A 21,944-nucleotide genomic window follows, 5' to 3' on the forward strand; every position below is an offset into this window, starting at 1 on the left:
CACCTACTCCTGAGTTTTAGGAACCAACATTCTGGTCAAGGTCAAGTGTTGGCTGGCTCTGCTCTCATATGTTCACTCTTGATTCTTGGCTTGGGAATTCTGGGAATTAAAGTCCACAGGTTGTAAAGGGGGCATAGATGTCCACTCTGTCCCAGTTCATGACTTGGCATGGATCTCAGCCCCGAAGATTTTTCTCCTACAGAAAGACAGAGGGGAGCAAGAGAAAGAATTCTGCATTATTCTGAATTATGCTCATTTTGTGGCATCATCTCTCCTCCAACAATTCTTCCCAAAATGCTGACCCTCCACCAAGACCACCAAGACCACCATACTAGCTGATGCTCTCATGGAAATATGGGCATTCAGGCCAAGCTTTGCATATTCTTTTGGAAGAATAGAGATCAAAGAAAGGGAGGGAGAAAACTTGAAATGGAGTTTTTTGTCACATTGATGGGCAGTTCTAAGCAGCCAGACCCTCGTGAAAGGACAACATTTTCAGGATGATTTTTTTTTAAAACCATAATTAGTCACTTCTTGGCCACGTAGTCCCTGGACCTTTTCTTGAATCAGTCTTTACAATTGTAATTGTGAGACTATCTGATCTGAGCTGCAAGTCTCCAGTGCTGACATGATAGCAGTTTTCTAGTATTTGAGGGGCTGCCCCAAAGAAGAGGGGGTCCACCTATTCTCCAAAGCACCAAAAGGGAGGACAAGAAACAATGGGTGGAAACCAACCAAGGAGAGAAGCAACCTAGAACTAAGGTTCCTAACAGTGAGAACCATTAACTGGTGGAATAGAAGTTGCCTTCAGAAGTTGTGGGTGCTCCATCACTGGAGGCTTTTAAGAAAAGATTGGACAGCCACTTGTCTAAAATGGTACAGGATCTCCTGCTTTAGCAAAAGATTGGACTAAAATACCTCCAAGGTCCCTTCCAATTCACTTATTCTGTTAAGAGGTTGTGTTTTCTGCATCCAGAATTTTGCATCTCGTCAATTTCAATGCACTTTTGTGGTTCAAGCATTGATGTTGACTTGGAGGTCACCAGTTGGTTTGGGGTCAAGGAGGATTCTCACACTGATCATGCAGGCTGGTAACCAACCGGTGACCATCAATCAATGAAACCCAAGTGCAGACTGATCTGCCTTCCCAGAACATTGGAAGTCCTACCTTGTATTACAGATGTGCAGGAGGAGAAACCTCAGAGGCTCATGGCTTGGCGTTATTTCTATATAAGTTCACATTTGAAAGCAGTCATTTGCCAGAATTCTTGTATTTCCCTTTCAACCCTTTTCTCCTGCAGAGTTCCAAAAGAATTGATCTTTGGCTGTTCTCACTTTTTTATAATTTTTATTGAAACTTTTGACATAATAATCATAACTAATATCAAATAAAATAGAATAGAGAAAACAGAAAAGGACAAAGAAAGGAAAAGCTAATGCAATAAGAAAAAAATTGAAGGAAGTAGGAAAAAAGAGATATAAAGTTATAAAGCAGTAGCTTCTGATATTCTTCACAGGAATTAAAAGTTCAATTATATTTTAACCTCTGTCTCTAATGTTTCATCCCGACTCTCTTCTTTCTATGATGCATCCTGTCTAGTCATCAAAATCATAAATCACAAGTTAATTTCATTTTTATTTTTACTCAAAAAATCCCCAAGAGGTTTTCAATCAGCAATAAATGTAGATATTGTTTTTGACAATCCTTCTCTAGACAGATTATTGGTAAAGTGATCTGACTCTTCTCTCCTTAGCCCACCAGAGCATCAGAAAAATCTCCACCAATCCCTAAAAAAGTAAAGATAGCAGGTGTGATTGTGCAATTGAAGCCCTGCCCCTTTTTACAAGTTTGGTCCCAATAGAAAGGGGGCAAAACTTCAATAGCAGAATAGCAGTTGGGAAGGTACCTTGGAGGTCTTGTAGTCCAACCCCTGCTTGAGCAGGAGACCCTAAACCACTCAGGACAAATGATTGTCTAATCCCTTCTTCAAAGCCTCCAGTGGTGGAGCACCCACAACTTCTGGGGGGGGGGGCAGTCCTTCCACTGGTTAGTTGTTCTCTCCTGGGATAATTTCCATCCGTCCTGCCTTCAGGGGGTCACAGGCACCATCTTTTCCTTTCTGTCCCCTCCCTACAGACCACCCTTATTTAGCATCTGCCAGAAGCAAGGATGGGCGATACGTGAGTCCTGTTCACAAACATTTGCAAGTATCAAGCAAGTCAGAGCTATGGACTTAGTCCTTCAACAGACTGGAAGCAACGAGGGCCGTCTGTTCCAATCCCCCATCAAATGTATTCCCAGACTGGAGGTCATAATCATCTGGAAGGGAGTTTGGGCAGATTGGGGAAGGAAAGTAATAAATAAATATGAAGCTGGGCTTCCTGCCTCCCTGCAGGTCGCAGTCTAAAAATAGGGGGAAAACACAGGAAGGAAGGAAGGGGAAGGTGGCAGAACAAACAACAGGAAAAGGACAGGGGACGATGGTGGTAACCCAAGTTTCAGCTTTGTAGGTGACTTTGAATGGTCACTGAATGAATGTATAGGTAGTCCTCATCTTACAACCACAACTGAGCCCAAAATCCCCATTACTAAGTGGGACAGTGGTTAAGTGAGTTTTGCCCCATTTCTTAACCTACCTTGCCAGAGTTGTTAAAAGAATTGATTCAGTTATTAAATTAGTAACATGGTTGTTAAGTGAGTCTGGCTTCCCCATTGACTTTCCCTGTCAGAAGGTCACAAAAGGGATCTCTTGACCCCAAGACGCTGCAATGGTTATAAATACGTGCTAGTTGCCAAGCGTCCGAATTTTGATCATGTGTCCATGGGGATGCCATGAGGCCATAAGTGTGAAAAATGGTCATAAGTTACTTTATTCAGTGCCATAGGAACTTTGAATAGTCATGAAACAAATTGTCGTAAGACGAGGACTACCTTTCATTGACCTACCTCAACCCTGTTGTATGAATCCAATCCTTCCACCTTCTTTGGTTTCATATTGTGTCTCTACAACCTCTTGCTCACTTTATATACAGTATTGCATAATATGTGAATATGATTTGTATTGCTTGGGTTTCACCTGTGTGCAGTCCCATTTAACTGTGGATTGTTGAAGAAACCAGGGTTAAACAAACCGTAGCTTTCTGTGGATTCTCTCACTGTTTTTTCAAAGTTGAATTATGAAGTACATTTAAATTTCAATTTGGGGAGTTCTTGGTATGGGCACCTCATCCCTTCCACTAACAAGGTTTGAAGTCATGTTAACTTGTTCGGGACAGAAAATTAGGAACCTGTTCACCCCATCTCTCACTAACAAATTGTATTAAGAGGAAGAAGCATTCCTGATCTGCAACAATTAACAACCTGTGTTAACCAGAAAGGGTGCAATTAGATTCTTCCCCCTTCATCTTTTTCTAGATCAATGTTTCTCAACCTTGGCAACTTGAAGATGTGTGGACTTTAATTCCCAAAATTCCCCAGCCAGCATTGGGAATTCTGGGAGTTGAAGTCCACACATCTTCAAGTTGTCAAGATTGAGAAACTCTGTTCTGGGTTTCAGCTTCAGTTTCAAAAAAATGATGAGGCAGAGTCTGTGTACTAATCTGAGCAGAAAATGGAAAAGAAACATAGAAGAAAATAACAGAGTCGGAAGGACCTTGGGGGTCTTGTAGCCCAATCCCTTGCTCTAGCAGGAGAACCTCTACCGTTTCAGACAAATGTCTGTCAAGTCTCTTCTTAAAAACCTCCAGTGATGGGTCACCCACAACTTCTGGAGGCAACTTCTGCCCCACTGGTTGATTGTTCTGATTGTCAGGAAATTTAGTTCTAGGTTGGATATCTCCTTGGTGAGTTTCCACCCATTGCTTCTTGTTCTGCCTTCTGGTGCTCTGGAAAACAGAGTGTAAGCATTTAGGTTTTTGCTGGTGAGAAAAACGGACCCAGGATGACCACAAAGTCAAGTGATGGAAAGCAACGGATGTCTACTTCTATCTATTTTCTCCAAACACACCCAAACAAGCATCTCTTCTGCCTGTAATGTGGTCACACCAGCAGCAAATTTTCCTAGTCCCGCTTCAGTTCTTTTCTTCCTGGCTGCCTCTTTCTGCTAATTTTGCATCCTACTTGAGTAAAGAGCCCTGGGGTGAATTTGATGATTTCGTGATTGGTTGCCTTCCTTGATCCTAAGTGATACTCTGCAAGTAGGAATGAGGAAGTGCAGGGGAGGAGGAATGGCAGAGAGCTCCTCAAGACTAAAGTGCAAAGTGGAAAGGAAGGAAAAGCATCTCATGAAACAGTCCGGCTTCCTCCGCTTGATGGAAGAACGGTGCGGAGGGAACATCAGCAAATATTAGCTGGAGAAATGTTGCTTTTGCAAAGCAATTGTAGGAAACAATCAGGGCAGCATGAAATGGTCAAACAATGGGATCAAAAGGTTAAATAATCAACACCTTGCCTTCAGAGGTTGTGGGTGTCCCATCACTGTAGGCTTTCAAGAAAAGTTTGGACAACCACTTGTCTGAAATGGTGTAAGGACTCCTGCTTGAATAGGGGTGGACTAGAAGACCTCCAAGGTCCCTTCCAACTCTTCCCTTCCCTTCCATTTGAATCCTCAGTCTCTAAACCCCTGAAAGAGATCTAAGCCCAGCCCCCTCTTGAAGTCCGCTGACTCTTATCTATTACCTTTGACCATTAGTAATTCGGATTCTCTTTGAGAGTGTTAGCATGGAATAAACCTGTGGTCATTTAAACCACCATATCTTGTAATTTCTTGCACTTGATATTAAGTTTCCATGGGTCAGTCTGGGAGAGTTTTGCCATTGCCTCCTTATGTAGTTTTTTTTATTTTTTTATTTTGCAATCTAGCCTGCTTCCCTCAGATTTACTGGGGGTTTTCCATCTGAATCTTAACCCAGCTCCCTTCCAAAAATGAACACTGCTTATATGTCAAGATCAGATTAAACTAGACATACCAAGTTCCCTCAATTGAGATTCCATTTGCATTAAAACCAGATTAAATCTTCTTCCAGTTTCTTCCTTAGCGCCGAGGAGCCCAGATTATGAAAGAATGGCATTCTGCAGCGCCTTAGGGGGACGTGGAGGGATTGAGACAATTACAGAGTTGAGCTTAATCAGCTAGTTATGAACTTTTGATGAGGAAGCCAGCTATCAGGAGGCAGATTTCCGACTGTGAAATTGAAAACTGAAGTACCCAAGAGTAGCTTCTGCTCTCTTAAATTGACTGTTATTTTATCATTATTTTGCTATCCCACAAAGCATTTGGGATTTAGGTTTTTTTCTAATATTGGTTGCATGGATGCAGTCAAGCACTTAAACAGCCACGGCTCCTCGTTTACGGTATTATAATCAGCTTTTCTGTGAACCCGAAAGGCAATTTCCCTTCTGGGAGAGGGGGCGGTCTAGAAGCACAAACAAACAAACAAACAAACAAATAAATAAATAAATAAATAAATAAATAAATAAATAAATAAATAAATAAATAAATAAATTGGGGTGGCTGTCTGGCCGGTGGAAAATTCAGATAAAGCCAGATTTAGCATAAACTTTAAATTAACAGAGCCCTTTTCCAAAAATCTTAACTATCAGGCACAGCAAGAACTGATGTCATACGGAATGCTTACAATGCAATCCAAAGCCAGAATTTCTCTTTCTTTCCTTTGTTTTGTGCTGCATAATCTTCACTCTAAATAGTAGCTAAGTTCTCAAAATGGGAAAGTAAATAATGCCAAAGTATTATAGTGGCAAAACTTACACACACACACACACACACACACTTGTGCATGACTGTGTGTTTGTGTGTGCATCTTGATTACAGACATAAAAATTTGCAAACGTCAAATAATATATATGTCCCCATGTACATTTTGTACATGGTTTTTTTACATTTGTACTTTAGAAATTAAAAAGAAACAACTTTTTAAAGCACTACAAGATGCACATGAAATTTAGGATTACTTCAATCAGTTGCCTTTTGTTTCAAGGGTTACGAATGAGATGAATATAACACCATCTGGGAGCAAATTGGAAAAGTATCCAAGATTAAGGATACCGACTTGATTTGGATGCAAGGGAAGTGAAACAGACTTCTTTCTGCATGTCGTCCTATAGAGGATTCCACTACCCATAGGGCTGATAGTCAAGGCATATGGATGTTGTAGTAGAAAACATCCAGAGACCCTGTAGCCCAACAATGTATTGCCACTGAGGACAGCTGGGTGAATATAGAAAGTGTGAACAAGCAGGAGAGGAATCCACTCCCCCCCACACCAACAATTGTCTCCTGGAAACTAGAAATCCCAATAATCCTGTTTGATTTTATCTATCTGCCTGTATGTTTATATCTATCTATCTATCTATCTATCTATCTATCTATCTATCTATCTATCTATCTATCTATCTATCTATCTCTATCTATCTATCTATCTATCTATCTCTATCTATCTATCTATCTATCTATCTATCTATCTATCTATCTATCTATCTATCTATCTATCTATATCTATCTATCTATCTATCTATCTATCTACTCTTGCCACTATTATTTTGACAAATACCTCAAGGTGGCAAATGTATAAAACACATCTTCTGCCTCCTATTTTCCCTATAACAACAACCTTGTGGGGTGGGGTGAGCTCAGAGAGAGGGAGAGAGAGAGAGGGAGGGAGGGAGGGAGGGAGAGAGAGAGAGAGAGAGAGAGAGAGAGAGAGAGAGAGAGAGAGAGAGAGAGAGAGAGAGAGAGAGAGAGACTGGCCCGAAGTCCCTCAACCAGCTTTCAAGCCTAAGGCGGGACTAGAACTCATTGTCTCTTGGTGATTGGCCCAAAGACACCCAGCCATCTTTCATGGCTAAAGCGGCATTTGAACTCACCACCTCTTGTTTTCTAGTCTGGTGCCTTACCAATAAATTACACAGGCTCTCCTCTTGTACAAACTGTAGTTTTTGCAAGTCAGGTAACCTAGTTTACCGCTGGGTGAGATCATTCGTGGTTTTGGGGTGGGATACCATCTGTACGCTGACGATACGCAGCTGTACATCTCCACCCCGAACCACCCCAACGAGGCCGTCGAAATGATGTCCCGGTGCTTGGAAGCCGTACGGGTCTGGATGGGAGGCAACAGACTTAAGCTCAACCCCTCCAAGACGGAGTGGCTGTGGCTACCGGCCCCCCGGTTCAACCAATGGATTCCATCGCTGGCCATTGGGGGCGAGCAACTGGCCCCCGTGGAGCCGGCACGCAATTTGGGCATCCTCCTAGATGCCCGGCTGTCTATGGATGACCATGTGGCAGCCATGGCGAGGGGGGCGTTCCACCAGGTTCGCCTGGTGCGCCAATTGCGCCCCCTATTGGACCGGGACGCCCTTCGCACAGTCACTCATGCGCTGGTGACGTCCTGTCTGGACTACTGCAACGCTCTCTACATGGGGCTCCCCTTGAGATGCACCCGAAGACTACAGCTGGTCCAGAATGCGGCCGCGCGGGCAATTATGGGGAGTACGAGATACTCCCATATAACACCTCTCCTGCGCGAGCTGCACTGGCTCCCTGTGGTCTACCGGGTGCGTTTCAAGGTGTTGATCACCATCTTTAAAGCGCTCCATGGCACAGGACCTAGTTACTTGCGGGATCGCATCCTGCCCCATACATCCCTGCGACCAATTCGCTCTCACAGGGAGGGACTCCTCTGGGTGCCGTCCACTAAGCAGTGCCAGAGGGCGGCACCCAGGAGCAGGGCCTTCTCTGTGATGGGCCCAGCCCTCTGGAATGACCTCCCCCCCGACATTAAGACAACTACCGACCTCCGCTCCTTCCGCATGAAACTCAAGACCCACCTGTTCCAATTAGCTGGCCTGGCCCAACTATAGCTCTATCTTCTAATCCCCCTGGCAATTTTAAATTTTAGGGTATTTTAATGTTTTTTAACTCTATTATTATTGTATTTTATGAATTGTAAAAATTGATGTTGTGAGTTTTTTATACCTCCTCCGTGCAACATGTGATATGTATGTTTTATTGTACGCCGCCCTGAGTCCCTTCGAGGAGAGGGAGCGGCTTATAAGTCTAAATAATAATAATAATAATAATAATAATAATAATAATAATAATAATAATAATAATAATAATAATAATAATAATAATAATAGTAGTTTATGTTTCCCAGGATAATCACATCACTCAGAAGGCCATTTTTAAAAAACTTTTGCACTTTTATCAAAAAACAAAAAAGTATAAAATTCTTACATATACTGTAGTCCTTGACTTATATATACTAAGCTCGCAGGAACAGCCAACACCCTAGATCAGTGTTTCTCAACCTTGTCAACTTGAAGATGTCTGGACTTCAACTCCCAGAATTTCCCAGCTGGGGAATTCTGAGAGTTGAAGTCCAGACATCTTCAAGTTGACAAGGTTGAGAAACACTGCCCTGGATGATAAACTCGAGATCCAGATGGATCTTGATTAGTGGTGGGTTTCAGGCGGTACGCTCCAGTACGGGTGCACCAGAGCCTGCCCGGAGCACCGGGTACCACTCAGCTCTGGTGCTCCGGAGGGCCCACCCATCCTCCCGAGCTCCTTACCTGTCTTTAAAGTCTTTGGCGCTTCCATGCATGACGCATACAGTTCCTGTGTGACACTCTGCCGAGCAACTGGAGCGTCGTGGAGGTGTCGCTGGATGGCAAGACTCATGCATGCAGTGCGCGCATCCATTTGGACAATGCCGGATCCGGAACCCACCACTGAACACTGGGCCCTATCTAAGAAAATGAAATTCAGTGTAGAGAAAAGTAAAGTCCTACACTTAGGTAAGAAAAACCAAAAGGACACTTATGGGTGAAACCAGGCTTAATAGCAGTGACTGTGAGAGGGATCTTGGAGTCTTAGTGGACAAGCAGCTAAATAGGGGCCAGCCGTGTCCAGCGGCAGCCAAAAAAGCCAATGTAATCCAAAATTGCATTAACAGGGGGATACAATCAAGATCACATGAGGTACTAATAGCACTCTATAAAGCCTTAGTAAGGTCACACCTAGAATCCTGCATCCAGCTTTGGTCACCACACTATAAGAAAGATGTTGAGACTCTAGAAAGAGTGCAGAGAAGAGCAACCAGGGTGATTAGGGGACTGGAGGCTCAAACATACGAAGAACGGTTGCAGGAACTGGGCATGGCTTGTCTAATGAAGAGAAGGACCAAGAGAGACATGTCAGCAGTCTTCCAATATTTGAAGGGCTGCCACAGAGAGGAAGGGGGTCAAGCTATTTTCCAAAGCCCCTGAAGGCCAGACAAGGAACAATGGATGGAAACTGAACAAGGAGAGTTTCAACCTGGAAATAAGGAGAAATTTCCTGACAGTGAGAACAATCAACTGATGGAGCAGGAGTTGCCTTTGGAAGTTGTGGGAGCTTCATAACTGGAGACTTTCAAGAAAAGATTGGACGGCCATTTGTCAGAAATGTTGTAGGGTCTCCTACACCATTGAGCAGGGGGTTGGACTAGATGACCTATAAGGTCCCTTTCAACTCTGTTAATCTGCTATCTGTTATGACTCATTCTGATGGCTGCACACATCCCACAGTCATGTGACTGCATTTTGGATGCTCGGCAACTAGATTGCATTTTATGGCCACTTGCAGCATCCCATGTGACCATATTTTATGGTGGTTTTGCCGAAAACAGTCATTTCTTCCTATTTATTTCCGTAAAACAAGCCCACAGCAAACCATTGATTAACATTTTACATTTGCTTAACAACCACCATTAAAAAGGTTGTAAAATTGGATCAATCGCATGGGATGACCCAATCTACAACAGTCATGACTTACAACCATAATGGGCAGGCTCCATTCCAGTCATAAGCCAAGGACACTCTGCCTATTGGTGCTGCATTTTTAATGAAATATTTGCCAATGGGCACAGAAACGCCAGCTGAGGAAAAGCTGAGCTGAGACATGTCAGCCCCATCAATTTATCAATGGTAGAAACTCTGGGCAATGAAGCTAACCACAGAATTCCTATGGAAATTTTCCCAACTATGAGACTGGCATTCAAACTGAGACCTGGATTAATATTCTTTGCTTTTTCTTCCTTCCTTCTACTTTCAAGGAAGTGAAGCTGAATTAAAATTTGCTCAGCTCCTTCAAAGTGTTTTTTTTCCCCTCCTTGACATTTGTATTAAGCTAATATATCAATATGCTTTCTGGTTTTCTTGTCATCTTTGTTCAGCGTCATAACAGCAGGAATCCCTCTTCTGCGAGACTTCAAATAACAAGGTGCTGACAGCCGACACGGAGTTTATCTTGCTGCAGCTTTTGTGTCTGGACCATTTTTCAGAACTTCTTATTGATCCGTAGTTATTGATTTAGCATTTCACAAGTTCCTGGGACAATCCATGCTGGAGTTTTGCTCCTGAGCATCTCCTCTCAAAGGCCGGGGAAGAAGATGGCCATTTTGCTTGCTTGTTGCAGACAAATAGCCATGTTGGCTTCTTCTGAACGCATCATCATCTTGTACCTATGGGACTCTAGAGCCCACAACAACTTCCCAAAATCTTGGGGTTAAATTCAGAAAGTCCTCAAAGCTAACAAGTGGTCATTTGAATGAGACCAAAGAGGAGCAGGGTGCCTCTTGTGGCTAGGACGCTGGCTTGGAGGTGAGCAAGCCCACATTCAAGAGCCCCGTGCTGCCATGGGACAAGGTCCTCTGCTCAGGTCCTGTGGGGGACATAAAAGCCCCCAACTGGGTGTCCCCCAGGCAACAGTAATGTCACCAGCTAATACTTTCAACCCGGAAGCACCTCAGGGCTTCTGACACGAGTGCAAAAAAAATGAGACCAAAAGAAGTGATGGCATTAGACCTACTCCAGAGTAAATTTAGAAACTACAGTATATTTAGATATAAATGAAATTTAGTTTTCTAAAGCCACCCAATTTTTGAGTGTACAGCACCTATCTTTTCACTCAAATGCTAAGTGCATCCCATCACTTGCAAACGCAGCACATGCTTCTGATCTATGGGTGGATCCATCTTTCCCTCCATCTGGGGCATTCACAAGGGGCCCATACAGTCAACATGGTGTAGGTCATCTTGACTCTTTTAGTGGTTCCCTTCTGCAGTTGTCCCTGACTTCACAGCCAAAGGCTTTCAGGAAATACCTTAATCTTCTCCAGAGCAAACATTTCATTTTGTCTGATAGAAACGTAACTAAAGAAGGCATGTTCTGAGATTCTCTTTCTTCTACAACTAATGAAAGCCAAAAATGGATATGCAATAAGTTGTTCCAGCCAAATTCTAAGCATTAGCATTTTTAATTATTCCTAAAGATCATGACACCGTGCCTCTGATGAGGAGAGGGATCTCAAACTTCTAACGGTAATCAGTGCGTGATCAAGGAAGCAAAATTCGCTCCATGGACTGCATTTGTGCATTGCATACACCAATACACATGGTACACAGGCTCCTTTGCCTTAGGGTTATAGAACCTCTGGAAGATACACGATAAAACTGTATTTTTGAATGGACATCATTGCTCCATGTTTATCCCTACAGGGGCTTCTCCGTACCCAGGGGTCCAGATTGATGAGGACTTTTGTCAACGTCTCAAAGAAGGAACCCGGATGAGGTCTCCAGAGTACTCCACTCCAGAAATGTAAGCTTCCCCATCCATTTCTAGATGTCTTTATATTGTTGCTCTGCTCCGTCATATTTTCCCCACATCCAGAACAACAAGTGTGCCTTGACTTCTTCAAGAACCTTTATTTCTTCTGAGGGTGGTCTGATACCTTCAGCCACGTCTCCTTCTGCTCCAAGATAAATCTCTTCCTAGAGACTCAGTACCCACAAAATGCTGGGTGCATGAAGCAACTCCAGAATCTACAGTTAGGAACTAAGTCTTTACATCCAGATTTATTCACACCAATTAGCTCAGCTTTGGGATTTCTCAGCCCAGGCCAGACACAACAGGCAATACTTTTATCTTTTAAATAATCCCCTGAAAACATTTGGATATGCTGGATACTAATTTCACTCAATATTTAATAATAGACTGTCCAGAGTTGTTGGGGGAGTGGGCATGATGGCTCAGCAGTTAAGATGCTGGGCTTATTGGCTGGAAAGCTGGCAGCCCAGGTTCAAGACCCGAGCAGCATGCGATGGAGTGAGCTCCTGTTTCTTGCCCCAGCTCCTGCCAACCTAGCAGTTCAAAGCATTCATATGCGAGTAGATGAACAGGTACCACTTGGGTGGGAAGGTAACAGTGCTCTGTGATGTCATGCTGGCCACGTGACCCTGGAAATGTCTTCAGACAGCACATGGCCTTGAAATGGAGGTGAGCAGCGCCCCCTATAGTCAGCAACTAGTGGAGTAAAATCTTCAGGGACTCCAGAGTTGTTGGGGAATTGGGTTGCTGATAGATTAAATTAATAATAACACCGTATTCTTTTTAAAGGCAGTGGGCCTCACCTGAACTACAGAACTGCCTGCCTGAGTTAACGCATCAAAGCCGCGCTGTTAAGAAAGATCTTTGTGCCACCCCAAGTGGACATTTGGACTGAAACGTTATCTGTTGCTCCTCCCTCATCTTAAAAAAATTAATTCTGATGGCCCAACAGGGCACAGGACTACCTGGTAGAAGAATGAATTAATGGCTCTTTGTCGGTTTTAAAATTCAGCCGCCATGTTTTCAATTCCCTGCAGCTACCAGACCATGCTGGACTGCTGGCACAGCATCCCAACAGAGAGGCCCACTTTTACCAACCTTGTGGAGCGTTTAGGGGATCTGCTCCAGGCAAATGTGCAGCAGGTAAAGTACAGGAGAATTGTCCCAATTGGGTGGAAAATGTTTCAACTTCAAAAGTTCTTCCCAAAAGTTAAGACTTTAAAAGGACAAGATTTATAATTGTGTAAATAAGGAGGACCATACGTGGTTTCTTAAGAGGGTTGCAAACAGTTAAAGAAATGCTGGTATTTAAATAATACGAGAGAAACATAGCAAAGAATAATTCGTTTGTGTCCTAATGTTCTGGATTTCTTCTCAATGGGCTAACATGTGGATTGTGTAGATGCTAGGGTGGGCTTTCATGTCTCCAGTTGAACATGATGCTCTTCCACAGCTTCACATTTGATTCCTTGGAAGATTAACAGATGTTGGTACACAGTTAAGTGTTGAGCAAAGGAACCACAAGGGAGAGGAAGCAAAGAAATGTAGTAGTTTAGGCAGCGTGCAGAAGCTGTGGCCCTTGAGACATTCTTGGATTATAGCTCCCATCATCCCTAGTTGTGGATGATGAGAGCTGGAATGTAGAACATCTGGATTAAGGCTCCAAATATGAAATCTCAGCCCGTTTGGGTAAGGCATCAGGCTAGAAAACGGGAGGTTGTGAGTTCTAGTCTTGCCTTAGGCACAAAGCCAGCTAGGTGACATTGGGCCAATGGGTAACCTTAGAAATACTCAGAGATAAGTGGATGTTGGACAAAATGGCATTGCTGGTGCCTTGCCAAAATATTACTGCTGGGTCCCAGAAAATGAAAATTTTAAGGTAAAGGGATCTCCTAAGAGAATTAGAGGAATGTGACCGTTAATGATTTCTGAAGTAAGTAAGGAAAAGAAGCTTAAGCTTCCCCTGTTTTCTTTCCCCAAGGATGGGAAAGACTATATCCCACTGAACATCACCTTGTGTCCCGATGGAGAGTCCAACCCCAAGCTCTGCATCTTGGAAGAGAACGTGAGCAACTTCATTCACCGCTGGAGTGCTATAGAAGCAAGGTAAGGAAGCAACTCCAAGCAAAAAAAAAAAAAATGACCGTCTTATTGATTCGTTCTGCTCTTTCTTTGTTTCCTCTTTCTCTCGTGTCTTGAAAGAGTCTGTGGTTGTTCCTTGACTGGCACTCATAGATGTGAAAGCCCAGATTTGTAGACTGTGAAAATATGTCTACTGAAAAGCCTGGGATAGCCTGTAAAATGGCAAAACCGTCCCTATGTTACCTTCTCTTTATTTTCAGCATTAACTCCAAGAACCGGCCACTCAGTGTGAAGACCTTTGATGAGGTGCCTGTAGAGAAGGAGACAATGATACATGAGGTGAGCTTGAATCAAATACGTGTTTTTCTCTGCCCACCTGGAAGTGGTTACTGTAAGGGGGAAATCTGCAGACAGGAAACGCCTAGGAAATCCATCCCTGAATGTAAATAACTAGCTGAAAAGCAACAAATAATTGAAGTTATCCAATGATACAGAATACCAATAGGCACATAGTTTACCCAATATTTTGCATTACCATTTATGGATTTATCCTGCCATAATGAGCTATGGTGGCACAGTGGTTAGAATGCATTGTTGTAGGCTAACTCCGTCCACTGCCAAGAATTCGATCCTCACCAGCTCAAGGTTGACTCTGCCTTTCATGAGGTGGGTAAAAGGAGGACCCAGATTGTGGGGGGCAAGAGGCTGACTCTGTAAACCGCTTAGAGAGGGCTGCAAAGCACTGTGAAACAGGATATAAGTGTGATTGCAATATGATATAATAGGTTGGTAAATTTGCCAGACAAGTAAGCAAATCTGGGGAGATGGAAAAGAAGAAGAAAATTTTGGCCACTATTATCCAGGGGAAACACAGAATATGAGAGTGCAAAATAAAAACTTGCTGTATAATCTAGCCAGTGTCAGGGTGCCGTCGGCCAGGCAGTGTCGGCTGGTGACCCCCAGGGGGAGAGCCTTCTCTGTGGGAGCACCTTCCCTTTGGAATGAGCTGCCCCCGGAGCTTCGCATAATTCCCGACCTCCGGTCCTTCTGGCACGCCCTAAAAAGTTGGCTTTTCCAGCCTGGCCTGAATAAAATAAATTATTAATTTTAATTGTTAACTTTAATTTAATTTCTAAATCTCATTGTAAATGTCTATTGGTTTTTCTGGATATTCTATTTAATCTTTCTTTTAACTTTTGTAATATGTGTTTTTATGAGTCCTGAGTCCTTTGGGAGGTTTATTGGACATATAAGTCCAATAAACCTAAACCTAAACCAGTGTTAAGACAGGTTTCCCAAAAATTAAAGCTGTGTGACAATTAAAAGGCAGCAAAAAGCCAGTGAAAAACCTGGAAAGAAGTCTTTTCCTGGAGCTCAAATGATCCAGCCTCTGACTTGGAATGAGGAACCTTCATAAGGATGTCCTGAGCCCCTTCTTCCTCCTCTTCTGCAGGACGGTGAGTCAGACAGTGGGATGGTGTTGACCCTGGATGAAATCAAGAGCCGGAAGAGGCTGGAGATCCGATCCTGGCCTTATGGAATCATGGCTCTTGCGTAAGTATTGATACTGTTGGCAGTGGTTTGTTTCCGAAGTAAACAGTCGCCAGGCTAAATGACCTCCTTAGCGGGACTTCGGCTGAAGTTTCAGTTCATGTATTGGATACATGTATGTGTTTGTATGTATGTGTATATGTATTGTATGTATATGTATATATGTATGGGTTTTTTTATTGTACGCCGCCCCGAGTCCTTTTGGAGAGGGAGCGGCTAACAAATTAAATTTATTCTATTTATTCTATTCTATTCTTCTCTTTTATTGATCTCATGTGGTCATGTGATTGGTGGATGTGTGACCGGCTGGTGATGTCATGTGAAAGTCATCACGTGACTCCCCAGCCACATGACCACATGAGATCAATAAAAGTGGAGAAGAACAAGACCCTTCAGCCAAAGTCCTGTTGGCTGGTGGTGAAATGTTTGGAAGGTAAATAGCAGGCCCAGAGAACAAAACACCAGCCACATCTACCACCCAAGCTACAAATGTTTTCTATCATTTCTAAATATTGATATTCCCTGATCTCTTCATGGCTTCCATGTCTATAGTTGTGGCCTAGTCACCTGTCCAGAAAGGAGCATTGTTGATTGTTATAGTTGATCACATAATGAACCCACATACATCCCTGCGGCCAATTCGCTCACACAGAGAGGGACTTCTCCTGGTGCCGTCCACTAGGCAATGCCAACGGGCGACACCAAGGAGTAGGGCCTTCTCTGTGATGGGCCCAACCCTCTGGAATGACCTCCCCCCCGACATTAGAACCACTACTGACCTCCGCTCCTTCCGGCAAAAATTGAAGACTCACCTTTTCCAATTAGCAGGCCTGGCATAATTACAACTGTCCCTCCTGGCAAATGTATTAACTGGTTATTTTAGGGGTATTGTTTTTAACTTATTGTGTGTGTTTTAGGGGTTCAAAATCCTATATTTATATATATTGCTTTGTACAGTTCTTTTAATTCCATTTTTAACCTCCTCCATTCCAACTGTACATATTCAATTTTTATTGTATTTTGATATATTTTGCATGGACTGTACACCGCCCCGAGTCCCTTTTTGGGAGAGGGGGCGGTCTAGAAGCATGAATAATAAATAAATAAATAAATAAATAAATAAATAACCAGATGCTTAGATGAGATTTGGCACTGTTGTCTACCTCTCGAGTCCTTCCCAAGGATCTGGGATTGACAGGTGTTGTTTAATAATATTGAAGGTACTATGATTACCTATAAAGGTAATTGTAGGTAGTTCTCAACTTACAAGCACAACTGAGCCCATGAGTTATGTTAAGTAAGATTTGTTAAGTTGATTTTGCTTCGTTTTATAACCTGTCTTGCCACAGTTGTTAAGTAAATTGTTGCAGTTGTTAAGTTAGTAACATGGCTGTGAAGTGAAACTGGCTTCCTCATTGATTTTGCTTGTCAGAAGATCTCAAAAACTGATCACATGACCCGTAACCGTCATAAATATGAGTCAGTTGCCAAACATCAGAATTTTGATCACATGACCATGGGAATGCTGTAACAGACACAAGTGTGAAAAATGGCCATAAGTCACTTTTTCTGTGCCATTATAACTTTGAATGGTCACTAAACAAACTATTGTAAGTCGAGGACCACCTGTACTGCAATAGGGTCTACTGCTTAAGCAGGGGGTTGGACTAGAAAACCTCCAAGGTCCCTTCCAACCCTGTTATTCTATGTTTTATGTTCTAAGTAAAGCTGCCTTTTCCAATTGACTGATTATCTTAGCCCTGCAGCTTCATTAACAATCTGAGCACTGTCAAATATTTGCTACAGACGATAAACCACAGTGGCTAAGCAAATGTAGCATATTGTCATAATATATCACTATTTCTATTACGTAAATATTATTTTACATTAAATCTATATCATTCAAAAAATATATAATTACAGTACGTTGTTTCTCAAACTTGCGAATATAAGATGTGTGGCTTTCACTTCCCATAATTCCCCAGCCAGAATTCTGGGAGTTTAAGGTCACACATCATAAAAGTGCCAAGTTTGAGAAATATTACATTAACTAATGGTATATGTATATTAAAACTGCTAAATCAAAAAATTCAGTACCAATTAAAAACAGTCAGATACCAATGAAAGAATTGAAAGTGTTAAGTCCTGCATTGTTAAGAGAAGTGGGGGAGTCTATGGATGTCTATTCATCCCAGAACTCTGCGCTCTTCTCAGAACAGCCAAAGGCCAGGACAGACAAGCAGCTGTCAGGGGGGCTGCATCTCTGAATTAAAACCTAGCTGAAAGAGCACCCAAATGCATTTGAAGGCCTTCTTGAAGGCCCCCAAGGACTTCAGCTCCTTGTCTCAGTAGGAACTCTTTTAAGGACAGGAGCAATTAGGGACAAGGCCAGGGAACAAACTGTAAACCAGTAACCCTAAGGAATGCTAGGGATCATGCAGAAGTTGATAAAGGATCTGGAGGCTTAACCATAGGATGAACGATTGGGGAACTAGGTATGTCTAGTCTAACAAAGAGAAAGACTAGGAGTGATATGAGAGCACCTTCCAGTACTTGAGGGGTTGCCACTGAGAAGAGGGAATTGACTTATTCTCCAAAACACCTGAGGGTAGGACAAGAAGCAATGGGTAACAGAATAACAGAGTTGAAAGGGGCCTTGAAGGTCTTCTAGTCCAGCCCACTGCTCAAGCAGGAGACCTGATACCATTTCAGACAAATGGTTGTCCAGTCTCTTCTTGAAAACCTCCAGTGATGAAGCATCTACAACTTCTGGAGGCAAGTCGTTCCACTGAACAGTAATTGTTCTCACTGTTAGGAAATTCCTCCTTAGTTCTAGGATGCTTCTCTTCTTGATTAGTTTCCATCCATTGTTTCTTGCCTTGCCTCCAGGTGGTTTGGAGAATACGTTCACCCCCTCTTCTTTGTGGCAGCTCTTCAAATACTGGAATACTGCTATCGAATCTGCCCTAGTCCTTCTTTTCAGTAGACTAGACTTACCCAATTCTTGCAACTGTTCTTCATATGTTTTAGCTTCCAGTCCCCAAATCATCTTGGTTGCTCTTCTCTGCACTCTTTCCAAAGTCTCAACATCTTTTTTATATCCTGGTGACCAAAATTAGATGCAGTATTCTAAGTGTGGTCTTACCAAAGCTTTATAAAGCAATACTTTATAATATAAAATGATAATAATGATAATTATTGTGAAAGAAACAGGAACATTTATTCCAAGATTTAAAAGAATCCAAACACGTAATAAAAGCCAAGTTTTCAAATTTCACAGGTACACTAGAGCCTATGAGAAGTACAATAGACTTATCAAGTACAGTAATCTGATAATTTACCTCTGCTGTAGTGTATCAATTACTTATGGCAGTGAACTTTCAGATTTATCAATGAGACATAATATATCATCAGTGTGCAATAACCTTTTTTGTTCTGCTCTAGTGATGAGGCCACATAGTTCTTTCTACTTCTTTGCTACCATCTAGTGGTTGTCTGAATGTTTCATAAACATCTTACAGTACAAGTTCCCTTGGGTCTTCCTAAATTAGGCACCTTCCCACTGGCCCAAAGTCATTCTATAATCTTCCATGGCTAAGCAAGGTCTACCTCTTCATATTCCGGCATCTTAATCTCCAATTTTTCCAAATATTTAGAATGTACATAAATACATAAAATGTACAATGTACATAAATCCTTAGAATGTATAAAAGAGGAGATGGAGTTGCATTATATGTAAGACACCATTCCCTCTCTACGGAGATGCATGCATCAAAGGATGAAAGGTGTCTAGAAGGCACATGGGTCAACATAAAAGGGAAAAAAGAATGGCATTGCCATTCCTAAATACTCCGGGCCATCCAACCAAGCAGAAGAAATCAATGAACTTTTTGCTAACCATTTCCCACTCTGGCTGGGGAATTCTGGGAGTTGAAATCCACAAGCTTAAAGTTGCCAAGTTTGGGAACCACTGGACTAGAATTGAAGAGGCCCTCTCATTCCTGGATGTGACATATTATCATCCTGATATGTTATCATCAATGTAACTACAGGTAATCCTCAATTTACAACTGTTCATTTAGTGACCATGCAAAGTTATGACACTGAAAATTGTGATTTAGTTTTTCACAGTTATGTTCTCTCCATGATCATGTGATCAAAATTACATATTTATGACTGTTGCTGTGTCGTCGGATCATGTGGTCACCTTTTGCGATCTTCTGAGAGGCAAATGGGGAAGCCAGATTCACTTAACAGCCAAGTTACTAAATTGTCAACTGCAGTGAGTCACTTATCAAGTGTGGCAAGAAAAGTTGTAAAATGAGCAACATAATTTTTGGGCTCAGTGTAGTTGTAAGTTGAGGACTTCCTGTATATTCTGTTGGCCCAGGATGCCCAGATTAAAGCCATAGTTGACACTAAGAGCCAAATAAATCCAACAGTTCACCTCTACTTTTTCTTGCGCCCTGAATTTCACACAGAATCTCCTGAAACAGAGGCCAGGTTCAGCCCTGAGCCACCAGAAGCCTTGCGTCTCTCCAGGGTCTTTGGGAAAGAGCTCTTGTCAGTTCTCCTCCCAATCGGCTGCTCAGAGGCAAAAAGAAAGGACCGATCAAGGCTGTTAATGATCCACCTCTCTTGATTGAAAATGTCTCTTCTGGACGTGTTATAAATGACCTGCTTCACCTTCTGTAAAACTCTGATAGGCTCTTCCAAGTCTGGGTGGCTTTTGAACTTCTGAGAGTCCTCCTCTCCCTTAGTCTCATGTCTCTTTTCTTCCTTCAGTCGGGGGTGTGAATTGGCACACTCAAGTGTAGTTTGCTCACACGAAGCATTTGGGGAAGAGACAGAACCCTGATGCTGGGATCAGGAAGGGAATAACTTGAGATTAGGAAGACAGAGAGTAAAGTGGGTGGACAAGTACTGAGCAAGCACCCTGAACTTAGAAGGACATGGACTTGGCTTAGAACTTCCTTCCACTCAGCTCTGAGCACACAGAGAGTCAGGCCGAATCTTTCTCTGGAACACATGAAGTTTCCCACTGAATGAACAAAGGCGCTCAGAATTCAAAGGCTCTTCATAGTGAGAGTCTAGCCTGTGTTTGTTATGGCTCCCGTGTTTAAAGACAGTGAGGAGGTTGGGGAGGAACTTGGGCCAGTCCTGGAGTCTGGGGAAGGCTCTCTGCATCAGAGGCAGAGACAGGGCCAGGGCCGTCTGACATTTATCAGCTGCCTTTGGAGTCGGAGATCACTGGGGCAGAAGAACAGCTGGAGCCTGTTCCAGATATCCGTATGCACAGAGCTGTCAGGAAAAGGGAACATCTAAGGAACAGTCGACTCGGAAGGGCACAAGTGGACGCTGAATGGCCCCTCCCATAGGGAATAAACAGGAGCAAAAGGGGAGTGGAGTTTGCAGGAGACAATTAGTTCGCTTATTATTGTGAATATTTGCTTATCTGAGTTCCTGCCACACAGACTCCTTGCCAGGTATTTCATTTTACAGCATTGCAACTTGAAGCTCTCAGCCTGGCAACTATCCAAGGACTGATAAGGTCTGTTTTAGCCATTAAACCTTGAAAGGCTTCTTGCGGGAACTTTTCTGTATGTGAATGCCAGGAATTCACCAAATTAAAAAAAGGGAGGGTGGGAGTTGGGACAAGGAGTCTATTTGGTGATTCTGTGAAGCCTGGGGCAGAAGAGAGTTGGGTTTCAGGGTGGAACACAGAGACCTCACTTAGCTTTTGTGCCATCTAGAGAAGGTATTGTTCTAAGCTCAGGAATAATTAGGGCTAATAATTATCAGAACACAGAAAGTTGTTTTTACCAAAAAGTGATTCCCAGACCCTTTGGCCTGGAATTATTAGCATGTTAAGTAGCAGGGATTGGAATTCAGGGAGGAATTTCTCCAAGGGTACTTCAAGGTGCTGAGGGCTGAGCTTGTAGCCTTTAAATACCATTCAGCTATGTCCAGAAAGCCCCTCCATTGGGCCAGCAATTTCTGCTACCAAAATCCAATCACCTGCAAGAAATGGGAGACTTCTCCATTCCTGGTTAAAATCCTAGGGATTCCAGTTGCCACCACTAACTCTTTAGCTTGTGGCTCCAGGCTGTAATCTATGCAATCCCTGGATTCAGCAGGAGAAGCTAATTAAAGTGTCTGCGGGCCCATTAAAAGCAGCTGTATCCGAGTATTTACAGGCAAGAGAATAGCTGGGGGTCACCCCTGAACCGCCCTTTATGAGAAGGGAGCCTTTCATGTTCCTTGACTTGTCTATGGAGATTCTTAGTCATCCGGGTTCATGGTTGACCCAAAAGTGCTTTTTCAAGAGGCAACTGGACTTTCTTTTTCCTTGGGGAAGACATTTTGCTCCTCATCCAAGAAGCTTCTTCAGCTCTTGGCTTGGGTACTTAAAGAGCAATCTCTTTCTAGAATCCCCCCCCCACCACCAGCCATCTCTTTCACCTCCCTGGACTTCCAGAAGAGCATCCAACCCTCTGGGCAGAAGTCCTTGGGTGGAACAGACACCAAGAGTCAGGGTTTGTTTTTTGGGGTGGGGGGGTTGCTTTGCAGCATGGGGGCAATGGGCTACTATATCTGAGCTATCATACAAGAGACAACCAGCAGAGGCCAGCAACAAGACACA

At 42.9% G+C, this 21,944-nt stretch overlaps 1 protein-coding gene across 1 annotated transcript in view; it reads left to right on the forward strand.

Moving 5' to 3' along the window:
* The window catches only part of LOC309397898 (vascular endothelial growth factor receptor kdr-like), a 182,905-nt gene that overhangs the window by 154,781 nt on the left and 6,180 nt on the right, over window positions 1–21,944 (forward strand). Inside the window, exons 26-30 of the mRNA XM_081964323.1 lie at window positions 11,560–11,659; window positions 12,706–12,811; window positions 13,650–13,774; window positions 14,011–14,089; window positions 15,204–15,304. Coding sequence (XP_081820449.1) covers window positions 11,560–11,659; window positions 12,706–12,811; window positions 13,650–13,774; window positions 14,011–14,089; window positions 15,204–15,304 — 511 coding nt within the window. The remainder of the gene's footprint in view (window positions 1–11,559; window positions 11,660–12,705; window positions 12,812–13,649; window positions 13,775–14,010; window positions 14,090–15,203; window positions 15,305–21,944) is intronic.

The sequence above is a fragment of the Natrix helvetica genome, assembly GCF_964273705.1.
Source record: "Natrix helvetica genome assembly, chromosome: 11".
NCBI lineage: Eukaryota > Metazoa > Chordata > Lepidosauria > Squamata > Natricidae > Natrix > Natrix helvetica.